Below are 12,568 nucleotides of genomic sequence, written 5' to 3'. Positions count from 1 at the left end.
TGACATAACAAAGACAAAATTCATGTTTAAACAATTGCAAAATATGTAAAAGGTGTATAAACAATTGCAAAATTCATGTTTCTTCTATACTTGCAAAAATATCAACATGCCTTGACATGGGATGGAATAGTTTCATTGACATAACAAAAATCAAAATTCATGTTTAAACAATTGCAAAATATATATGTAAAAGACAAAATATGTAAAAGGTGTATAAACAATTGCAAAATTCATGTTTCTTCTATACTTGCAAAAATATCAACATGCCTTGACATGGGATGGAATAGTTTCATTGACATAACAAAGACAAAATTCATGTTTAAACAATTGCAAAATATGTAAAAGACAAAATATGTAAAAGGTGTATACACAATTGCAAAATTCATGTTTCTTCTATACTTGCAAAAATATCAACATGCCTTGACATGGGATGGAATAGTTTCATTGACATAACAAAAATCAAAATTCATGTTTAAACAATTGCAAAATATATATGTAAAAGACAAAATATGTAAAAGGTGTATAAACAATTGCAAAATTCATGTTTCTTCTATACTTGCAAAAATATCAACATGCCTTGACATGGGATGGAATAGTTTCATTGACATAACAAAGACAAAATTCATGTTTAAACAATTGCAAAATATGTAAAAGACAAAATATGTAAAAGGTGTATACACAATTGCAAAATTCATGTTTCTTCTATACTTGCAAAAATATCAACATGCCTTGACATGGGATGGAATAGTTTCATTGACATAACATAGACAAAATGCTAGTTAACAATCTAAAAATGATATATAAATATAAGTGACTATTTGAGGTTTCAAATTCTAAACTATCTCAGTATTTATACTATCAAACAACTTGAGTAGCACCACTAGATGTTTTTCCGTGCATTGTATCATCTGAAGAGAAACCATGCCTTGTCATATCATACTTCTCCCCATCACCCCACAAAGCATATGCTTCTTCTCCATGGACTGCATCATCTCCAATCTTCAGTTGTTCCTCAGACATGCGTAAAGGTATAACTAAGCTTATCAAGAAGCAAATGATTGATGTGGCTACAATGTTCCACCCGATGACGAAACCGCCACCAACAATTTGTTTCAAGATTTGGACACCACCAACACCTCTATACACTCCACCCCTAGAGTTTGCAACAGGTAGAAAAAGGGAACAAAGTGTAGGTTCTGCAAAGAGTCCAGTAAGAATGCCTCCAAGAAAGCCAGCCACAGCATGAGTGTGAAATACAGCCAGTGTGTCATCAATTTTTTGAAGCAAAGTCCATCTTTTGTGAACAATCATCATGGTGAACCATGGAACACTGCCTGAGAGAATACCCATCACTATGGCGGCCCATCCTTGAACAAGGCCTGTAACACACATTTTGGTATGTTAGGGCATGATTCAAAAAGACATAAGGGTTTTTTTTCTAAAAAATATTCACTACTCGTTAATGCATCTAAATCAAACTCAAAATACTATATGAATGCACAATTAATTCTTCAAATTACATTTATACACTTTTTCAATTCAAATCTACATTTTTAAAAATTAAGTACTTGAACTCTATCTTAACAAATGTCCACTCTTAACAAATGTCCACTAGACACTTCGTTATACGGTGTAACGCAAAACAATTTGTTCATAAAAAGAATTTAAAATTATCATTGCTTGGCTTAATTACAGTACTAAACTTCCCTACAATTAGTGGAAAGTTGCAAATTGTTCGGGGCTAGTTCAGTTACTCGGCAACTAACCTTTCCAAAACTCGCGATCAATTATTGTGAATTAAATTTTCCAGTCAAGAATACATAAAGAATCATCCCTTCAGTTATGAGCTAGTCTTTCCTTTCTTTTTTCTTTTTTCTTTTTTCCTTTTCCTTTTCCTTGTTTTTCTTGTTTCTTATCAAATCTATTGTGCCATCACTTCCTAACTCTCTTATGTCTTAATCTCACTTTAACATTTCTTTATTTATTCTAATTGGTATTTCGCTATTCATATTTTTTGGAATTGACTCATCATATGCTCTGCTTTATTGTATGTTTCATCAACATTGTTATGTTTTATGTAATTACTATAATCTTACAAAAGTGATTGATACCAGTAGTTGGTGGTTACCAATTCCAATCACAAAGATTCTAATTAAAGGCTTAAAAAAGACTTAAATTATTTTTTCTGAATTTTGCCTTGCAGGAAACATGGTTTTTCTTTTTTCCTTTTGGAATTTGGAGTCAGGGGAGAAGTCTTGATCAACTTAGATTTATGTGGACTAGATAATAATGCTTACCTTCTAAAACTTATTAAATCAAGTAATTGAACTATTTAAGTACTCACTGATGAATCAATTATTAGCCAAGCTGTGGCATGTCGGGATACAGAAGAAAAGGAAAGAAAAGAAAAGAGGAAAAGAAAAAGTTGAATTAACCTATACAATTATAACTGCTGATGAACTCAAAAAGGAATAACCAACAACTCCCAGGTTGTGAGGGAGTTTGTGTAATTAAGGCCCTTTGCTTTGATTGTGCAATTGACAAACTTTTACAATGACCAATATGTGAATGTCAACATCTTCTAGTCCTAGCAAGTTATGTATTTTCCCCTTGAAAATATAAAAAAAATTTCCAAAATATTCTCAATAAACCAAACTTTTTCCTCCATAGAACTTTTCAAAAAATTTGATATTGACTCTAAATTTTACACGTATATGAAGTTCATCCCTTCAAAGCAAATTATCTGGGCCGTCCTTGAATAGAAAAATTAGACTCAAGAATTGCTCAACTAAAGGGGCGCTTGGTTCTTGGTTTGGAATTGGAAAGGGAAATGCAATGATGGATAGGGGGTCTACTAATGAGGGTTTTGGTCAATTCCTCCTAATTTGGTCGGGAATTATGAATGGTCAAAATTTAAGGCATGATTTCAATATTTCAATTTCCATTGCACTGGACCAAGCGCGAAATATTGGAATTATTGTAATTTCAAGTACCAAAACCCCTAAACCAGGCAGCCCCTAAATCAATCTAACTAGTAACTATGAACAAAGCCACAAACTGTGGAACAATTTCATGTGCATTTGTATTTGCAAGTACATAGATGTATAGTTTCTGTGTACACATACATACATACATACATACATATATATATATATATAGAACATATTTCTAAAAGATTTCAAATTTTCTTGTTCATATTACTAAAACACAAGGTATAAAGCAATGCAAATCCACTTATGTACACATTGAGATTAGGCAGTCCAACAACCATCTTGCTGCAAATAAATAGCTTTCACATGTACCTTAAAAAAGCTTTTGGGAACCCTTTGAATGTCTCCTTAAGTGTGTAATCAAGAAATATCTTAAATTTCTATGTAATCTCAGCATTACATTACAATTCAGAGTATTTTTACTGTTTTAATGAGTGATTTTGTTTATAATAAAGTCATTGTCCAAAAGATGGAATTATTAGGCATTCTTGAATTGCCTTTATTGATCATGACTTCTAGAGAATATTGAATTGGTCAACCTATGTTATGCTTGGTTGTTAAGCCACTCAAAGTAACATCATGGAGATCTTAACATAGCAAGAAATCTGCAAATTCAACTTGTCGTGATTACCAGTCCACTATAAAGCGGACCAAATTCATCATTGATTTAAAAGGAAAAATCAATTGACAATTAAATGAATAAGCTAATTTTATCTAGAAGTACTTACAGCCTCCAACTTTGACTTTTCTGCCCAAATTCATCATGCAAACCTTGGACTGCCCACTTTTCAAAAGGTTGGACACTTTGCCAATAAAATAAGGGAAACATGGTGGAGCCACATGGACCTAAGTGGCAGCAAATTGCCCCCACTTAAATTCGAGAAAATCAACTTTTAGGTTCAGAAAATTTAAAATTTCTAAAAATTACTTCTTATTTTGTCCCCACTAAAATTTTATGTATTCTTTTTTCATTGAATATGTAGTGGTCCCCAAACAATTAAAAATTCATAATTATTACCATCAACATGAATTTTGGATCGCCTTAAAATTAGTTATGGAAGTTATTTTAAGAATAAATTCTTTCAAAGTTTTTAAATTAAAATAGAGAGAATGATTTTCACTTCTAAATTCAAGAATAATATGAATTTCAAAACCTATTAATTTAAAAAAGAGAACATATGTTTAACAAAAATATCCATTAATTTTAATCACACTATTACTTCATTTCATGTAATATTGAAAATTTACCCTCGGGTTTTGACTCCGCCATTGAGGAGAATCAATTTTCAAACAAGCATATAAAAAGTTACATCTAAGTGAGCTTTTTCAGGGTTGTTGCTTCATCTGTTTTCATTTCCTGTGCGACCACTTGGTCTGGTTTGATTTGATTTATTCTTCTAGGGTAGAATCCGTGAAGGGGAATTTGAGGACCCTCCAATTTCATAACTTTAGAAAATTATATCATAACTTCAGATGTATCAACCCCAATTTCTTAGACATCTAGTTTTCTAAAATTTCATATGCGATTTTTATTGTGTGTATAACTTTTAAAGCTAAAGCATATTTTATATTGCTACTAGTCAAATATTTCCTTCCATCTCCTATCATTACACCATTTGATCATTACAAAGCTATGATTTGAAAAAAATTAAATATTTTTATTAATTAAATGACCATGTTGAATGAAAAAAATTGAATGACCAAAATAAAGAATTTTAAATAGTTTAATGTCCATTTGCACAAACGAATTTCGCAAATTTTTTAAATTTAGATTTTCCTTCACTACGTGCACATGTTGACCAATTTTAGCCTTAATTGGAAAGTAAGAAATGTGAAGTAAAAAATTCAAAATCTCTAATTTCTGAAATCTCAACGTTAATTGTTAGACAAAGGCTTTCTCGACCTACAAACTTTTTATATTTACGTCCTTCTCCACATGAACACGTCGCAGAATTAACCAATTTTAGCCTTAGTTGAAAAGTATGCAATGTCCAAGTGCGAAATAATGCTCAGAATAGTTGGAGAGGAAATAAAGATAGGGCAGACATACCTGCACCAGGAGTAATACAAACAAGGCCAGTAATCATGCCTTGAACAGCTCCAATTACGGAAGGCTTGTTGAAGAATATGACATCTAACCACGTCCACACTAGAAGGCTTGTTGCAGCACAAATGTTGGTGTTGAGGACGGCCATGGAAGAGTCAATATTGGCACTATACGGGTCTCCTCCATTGAAACCTGCCCATCCCATCCACAGCAACCCTGCCCCAGCCAACATTAGTAGCACATTGTTTGGTGGAAACCTCTCTCTGTCATTTTTTGATCTTGGACCAACCTGTAAGAAATATATAAATATATATATGATGTTATTTTATTATTTTCATATTGTTTACTAAATTAACATTTTTTAACTAAATTATCAGTCAAGATAAGATGATTATTAAGGTTGAGGCTACCGAACGTATTGGTTTTGAGTTCGAATCCTCCTTTCCCCTTCCCGTTTCTTAAATCGCACGTCTCCCGTGCTGGTAAAAAAAATTAAAAGAAGGATGATGGTTCAATTGTAGTTTGATTTTGGATTATGTTCTTCATTTCTGACATCATTCTTGGGTCATTTTGCCAGTAAAGTTTCTGGAGTTGTTGATTGGGAACATAAGATACCTTTCTTTGCCCAATCAAGTAATGAGATTTAGTAGTCATTTCTATGAGGAAAAAAAGAGAGATTATTTTATAAGTTTCCTTAATATTTTGGACTAATTTAATTAGTCTCTTATCTTTAAATTACTATATATGGTGCACCACAAGACATGCGCAAGCCAAATACATTCACCAATTTACAATCTGTCCGCACCATATGAGAACCAAACTAAAAACATGAAATCCACACTTTCTTAATCATATTATGCTTAACTTATTAATCATTTTTCATAAATTGACGTTCTTCCTCAAAGTTAGAAAAAAATTCTTTTCTACATCTATTATCCATATTCCATCCTAAATAAAGAAAAAATCAGAAAAAGGAAAAAGGAAAAAGGATTTTGGGACCTGAAAATACATCTAATGTATTACTACTTAAATGTAAGCACTAACATTTGTTGTCCCCCTTGCAATATCTCTCAGATAATGATTGAGAGTTGAAAGCGTGTACCCATGAAAAACATTTAAAGTAAAAATGTAGAATAAGATTCAAACTTGTTTGGAAATTCATTTTTCCTCAAAAAAAAAATTTTATATTTTTTATGAACATATTTTTTAATTACCTTTTTATCTTATATATATCAAATTATTACAATATATTTTCTTACAAAAACTTCAGAAAATACATAAGTGGTCTCTAGTCGAAAGCGTGGACCCATAAGTCTTTCTCTGCAGGGAGACAAGCCAGAAAGTCTATTTCATGAGAAGGAATGTTAAACGCCTAATTCTACGGAATGACTAGAGACGACTTATGTATAGGAGCTTCTATGGGCCCTTTTTGTCATCGTACAGAATAATGTGATTTTGTCAATGCCCACATTTTTCACTGGTTATAATGGACACCAAAATTAGACTATGGGACAGAAAAGTCAAAATGTCAACTACACAAATGTGAACAAAATAAAGACTTATCTTCCCACCACCATGAGTTAAGAATCCCTAATGGGTCGGTTGTATTTGGTAATTTATGATGTTCAATTTAGGTTTGAAGGACACAAGATTCAATAGGCGTGAAATAACCTTTCAAACTTTTCGGCTGATTTGGTAGAAGGATTTAGACCTCAATAAAGTGAAAAAGATATAGTTAATAAAAAAAAATGTTTCAACTTCATATTGTAATTAAATCCCTCCCAAGCATTGGCTGTAGTGTATTTTTTTTTTTTTTTTTGTCGACACATAGGTGTTCGGATCAATTCTTACGGGGCCCGACTTATTGGCTATAATGTATTTGTTTAATAAGAATTTTTTTAAAAAAAAAGTTTTCAACAAGGGAGAGGTGGGATTTAAGAAGTAAGGAAGGGGTAAGGGAATTTGAATCCAAAATCTTTAATTTCTGAGACCTCAACCTTTAATAAGAATTAATTAGTTCTAAGTAAAATTATCATGAAGAAACCACTTACAATACTTTATAAGCATACCAAGTGTTACTACCAGCATAGACTTATATGTTGATTCATCATCCCAAAATATATAATAACTCCATTTCAATGGTGTGTTTTTGAAGAGATTTTAGAAAATAATATCCTAACAATTCTTCAGATAAATGGGTACATAAGATAAAAATAGGCTAAAAAATGGAGTTTTCAATATACAATTTTGTTAGGAAAAAAAATGTAACAAAAGAAGTTTTTCTCCTCTCCATGCTATGTACCTCCTACTCAACATTTTTTTTTTACAATAATTATATCAAAAATCTAATCTAAAGAAATAATAGTCAAACGTAAATTGATAACCATCTATTGAAATAATCAATTAGTGACCTCAATTAATTTTGTTTCACAAAGAAAGGGGATGACCTACTCAAAATTTCCTCTAGGTCCAAATCCTTCTAGTCTATTTGACGTTAGTATACAGCATGTGGCTTTACGTAGTGCAGCGGGAAAAGTAGGAAGCATACGGGGGACATCGTCCATTTGTCATTGTCAATTGCCTTATTCATAGTCAAAGTCTTCATGAAAAGCTCCTGAATATTGGTGGAAAAATTAATTGCAAGGCCTTGGAACCTAGTAACCTAGTATAAGAGCAACTTGGAAAATAACAAGAGGATGGTGACAGTCTCAAAACTTTTCTTTCTTTTTTTTTGGATAATCTCAGCAACCTCCACTAAGATTTATAATTATTTCACTGCCCTCTCTTCAAGTTTTGAAAATTACATTAACCTCCCTTCAAATTTATTATCCTGTAACATTTAAGTCCAACCAATAATTAAAAAGTGATATTAGGAGAGAGAGCAAATATGATTCCATCATTGCCTACAAAATTGTTTAATTAATCTAATACCATCCCAAACATTAAAGAAAACACTAGAATTTGTTGTTTATCATCAGAAATTAAATCACATATAGCATCAAAAACAATATATCATTATATATATTTCACTTAATGTAAGATTCAAATTGCTTTTTTAGTTACAAACTCGTTATCAAACAAGATCAACAACAAATAATTAAAAAAACTGTAACCAAAATATTACAAAGAGCAAACTTTAATACCTAAAAATCTCAACAACTAACCTTCATATGTTGACAAGAATATTTATGTTGACAAGAATACTTAATACCTTAATATTTTGGTTGCAAATTTTTTAATTATTTGTTGTTGTTGATCGTGTTTGACAATGGTTATATAACTAAAAAGAGTAATTTGAATCTTTTATTAATTGAAAAATATATAATGATATACTATTTTTTTATGCTATATCTGATTTGATCCCTAATAATAAACAGTAAATTTTAGTGTTTTTCTTTAATGTATCAATTGGTATTGAATTAATTAAATAATATAGTAGAAGAGAGGCAAAGATGGAATCATATTATCTTCTCTTTCTCAATATCACTTTTTAATTATTGGTTGGGTCTAAATGTCACAAGATAATTAACCTCAAGGAAGGGTAATATAATTTTTGAAATCTGAAGGGAGGCCAGTGAAATAGTCAGAAACCTCAGAGGAGATTTTTGAAATTATCCCTTTCTTTGGGTAAGAAAATCTTCTCAAGTTTTTAAGACATAGATTTTCTTCTCTTAAAATTTTAAGAAATTTTAAATATGTTCTTTGTAAATTCAAATTTTTGCCCTTAAAAATTTTGAAATACTATATAATATATGCATAACTTTAGATATGTTAAACCTCACTCCCTTTAACTAAATTTTCTGGTTCCGTCTATGATTATACATTGACATTGTCCATAGCCCAAATGAAAAATTACCAAAAATTTTGTTTCAATTTACGTTGAACACATAGATTGATTACTTCAAAATTTGTGTTTCATGAGATTCAAAGACATTGAACAATTTCCTTAGAACTCTTCCCCCGCAAACCCTCCCCCCCCCCCGCCCCACCACAAAAAAAAAAACTTTCTTTTGTTGTTGTGGTAGATATAGCGGTAAAAATAAATTAAACCGAAATTTTATAGTTCTTATATTCAGAGATTTAGTAATTCAATTTCAGGATAGCCCTCCCAAGCTGTTACATGGCCTTTTGCACTGTTATATGAAGTTGTGATCATCACTCAAGTAAGTATATATGATTTAAATATGATAAAGTCAACACATAAATTTGTCTTTGCAACAAAAAAGAAACAGAAAAGAAAAACTCACACGCATGTAAATTGTTTTACATTGTAAATTCCAAGAAAGTTTTGACCGCTATTGATTTAGGAATTTCAAGATAATCACTTAACCATGCTCTAATGTGATTGCCAGACCTCATGATTTAGGAAACATCAAGGAAGGACAAATGACACGCATGTATCACCATAGAAAAATGTTCCAAACACGTTACTATTGGCAGCCTTAACTTTTCTCTTGCCACTATCGATCAATTTCAACTAAAAGTAAGAAGTTGGTGAGATGTATCTCAACTTAGGAAGTCCTACAGGGAAAATTAATCTCAGATTTCTTCCTAGGAAACCTTAATAAATTCCTTGCCACAGAAAGAAACGTGCATATTGCTGGACCTGGACCACACAAGGAAATGTTTATAAATAATGGCATGTTTTGTTGGTTATGAAGTTTATACTAAGCAAAACTTGACCAAATATTCCCTAAAATATTTTATGGAAATGGACATTGAGCTATTGCTTTTGTATGCCTTAAAAGATAAAAATTCTCCAGTTCCACTATATGAAAAGAATAAAAGACTTGAGAGAATCTGATCCTAAGCTAGGGATGGATTAATATTCCAAGATCCAATGGGTTTGTATTGTGTAATTAATCGTGGTTTAAATATTTTTACTTTCAGTAAAATGAGATTTTGAAAGTTACCGACCCACCTAACTCTTTTTTTTTTTGTTTGGCATGTTTAACCACGTAAATCTAAAGTTATTTAAAATCCAACAAAACCTCAAGTTATATTTTTGCTTAATTCTGAAATCTGAGACATTTTTATAGACTTGTAAGACCAAAATATATCTACATACCAGCGCCAGTAATTACAGTGTTTGTGATACTATCAAAATTCCGGCATCAAATGTATAAGTTTATTATGCAAATTCAGTTATCGTTGCTGAATTCAACAGTAAAAGGGGGGAAAAAACAAAAAAGGCAAAATCAAGAGAAGAAAATACTAACCCAATAAGCAGCAGTAATGCCGGCAATCCCTGAGGAAAGATGAATGACATATCCACCTGAATAATCAATCACACCCCATTGGAACAAGAACCCTCCTCCCCATAGGCTAAATGCACCCACAGTATATGAAAATGTAAGCCAAAGAGGCACGAAAGCCATCCAAGCCTTGATATTCATCCTCCCAAGAACAGATCCCGCAAGAAGTATCACCGTTATGGCCGCAAAAACACACTGAAACCACACCATCGACGCCATGGGATAGTAAGGAGTTGCCATCGCCGTCTCAAGAGTGCCATTTTTATGGTAATGAACAGTAGCCGGAAGTGCAGCTTGTTCGATGAGAAACTTCTGACCCAAAGCCGGTCCAGCTTTTCCCCAAAAGGGCAGGAGTTTTTCGCCGAAAGACATCTTGTAAGCCCACGTTACCCAGCAGATGACCACGGCCGCGAAGGCGTAAAGGGCCATGAAAGCTGAGTTTACTGCCCATTTCTTCTTGACTATGCTGCCGTAGAGGATGACCAAACCTGGCACGCTCTGGAGGCCAACGAGCGTGGCCGATATCATCTGCCATGCGTTGTCACCTTTGTTTAGCCAGTCAGGAACCGCCGGCGACGTGTTGGCCCGGTAGGCTTCGGGGAGTACTGCGGCAGCCATGGATGGAATGTGGTTTTGGTGGAAAACAGAAGAGTTGAGATTTGGTTTTGCTTATGTGAGAAGTAGACCAAGACTTTAGTTTGCTTGGTCTATATGCTAACTTCATCACATATAACTTCAGATATTAGAAATCTAGAAGTATAAATGTATTTCTGTACTATTTATTACTCTAGTAAGTACACGTGAGAGTGGATAGATTAGTTTCCCCTCCTCTCCTGTAGAACAGGATGGATTACATTATATAAATATTATCATTGTCAAAAAAAATAAGTACACATGAGAAAGAAACCACTATCTTTGGCTTAATGATCATAAAAAAAGGACTAAATTTTTCTTTGGACTGTAGATCAGGGATTCAAAGAATGTGTCAGAACACTTCTTTGATCTAATCAGATCTGTATATCTTTTAGTTCCTTATACAAGCTCTTTATGCTCCGCTCCCTTTAAAATAGGATAGATTATGTTATATAAATGTTATTATTACCGGGAAAAAAAATACAAGTGAGAAAGGAATAAGTGGTTGAAAAAGGAGTTGAAAAGGAAGTAAATGTCATTAATTAAGTCATAGATCCTGGAAGTGATGAGTTTCACATGGGGAACTTGTTATATGACGCCCAGTTGGCAAATTGCTCCTATTCAAGTTGACTAGTAAGAATCGAATAACTATGGATCCGGGGCTCTCGTGTTGAGATTCCATCTAGTTCTATAAACTGAAATAATTTTGGTATAAACTAAGGGTTTATTTGACAAATAAGTTTTTGGCCAAGTTTGTCCTCTACAAGTTTTTTAATAACTTTAACTACAGTAATTTCAAAAAATTTCTCAAAATTTTTTAAACTGTATATTTCAAAATACCCAAAAATTGAAAATACCCAAAATTTTACGCATTTCAAAAATTTTTTCTACAATTTTTATAGTAAAATTTTAAACAAACACGCAAAAAACTCATTACCAAACGAAGATATATTTTTTATGTAATTGTGAGCTTTACATCAACTTAGATATAGTTCATAGTCACACTAAAATTGTACTAATTTACATCAAAATTCTATTAGTTTATAAAATTGGAGAGAAATAGAACTGGAGAGACCCCATTTCCCCTATAATTGGGGCTTTATGCGAATAAAGTTTCTAGTTGTAAGAATTGGAGATGAGGGCTCTTTCTTTTTACTTGCACTATTTTGTAATGAGTTTATGATTTGAAATAATATAGATTCAGTCGTTTTGTTATTAAAAATAAAAGAAATGACGAGACTCTTCATCTTATTTTACAAAAGGAACTAAAATAGTAAATTTTGTGAATTAATAAATGAAAAATGTAAGACACATTTTGAAGCTAAATAGAATAAAAAATTGGACTCACAAACAAATTAGTTGAAAGTTTCTATCGAATATCACTCCGTAATTTAATTTTTTTGCTCACCCTAACCGCAGTGGTAAGGCAACATGTAGGAGAGCGACGTATATATTACAATACATGGTTACCTTTTCTCCAAAACAAAAATAAAGGGAATGAATCAATAAGCGAAAACATCTAAAGGGAAAAAAAAAAAAACAAAAACAAAAAGCTATCTGAATCAACGCCATGGAAACATCGTTATGAAAAAAGAGGTAATTGACTTGCATTGCCTAGGAAACATAATATATAACTTCTTTAA

The 12,568-nt window shown here is 32.1% G+C and overlaps 1 protein-coding gene across 1 annotated transcript; it reads right to left on the bottom strand.

The window, feature by feature from the left end:
• Positions 1-682: 682 nt before the first annotated feature.
• Positions 683-10,994, bottom strand: LOC113701439 (ammonium transporter 3 member 1-like). The gene is made up of 3 exons (XM_027222096.2): positions 10,257-10,994; positions 5,041-5,326; positions 683-1,379 (listed from the first exon to the last, which is right to left on the bottom strand). The coding sequence occupies exons 1-3, from the start codon at positions 10,908-10,910 to the stop codon at positions 859-861; spliced, it is 1,461 nt and encodes a 486-aa protein (XP_027077897.1). The 5' UTR covers positions 10,911-10,994; the 3' UTR covers positions 683-858.
• Between the last annotated feature and the right edge of the window lie 1,574 nt (positions 10,995-12,568).

Source organism: Coffea arabica, chromosome 7e (assembly GCF_036785885.1).
Source record: "Coffea arabica cultivar ET-39 chromosome 7e, Coffea Arabica ET-39 HiFi, whole genome shotgun sequence".
NCBI classification, from domain to species: domain Eukaryota; kingdom Viridiplantae; phylum Streptophyta; class Magnoliopsida; order Gentianales; family Rubiaceae; genus Coffea; species Coffea arabica.
This window is presented reverse-complemented; position numbering and strand designations above follow the sequence as displayed.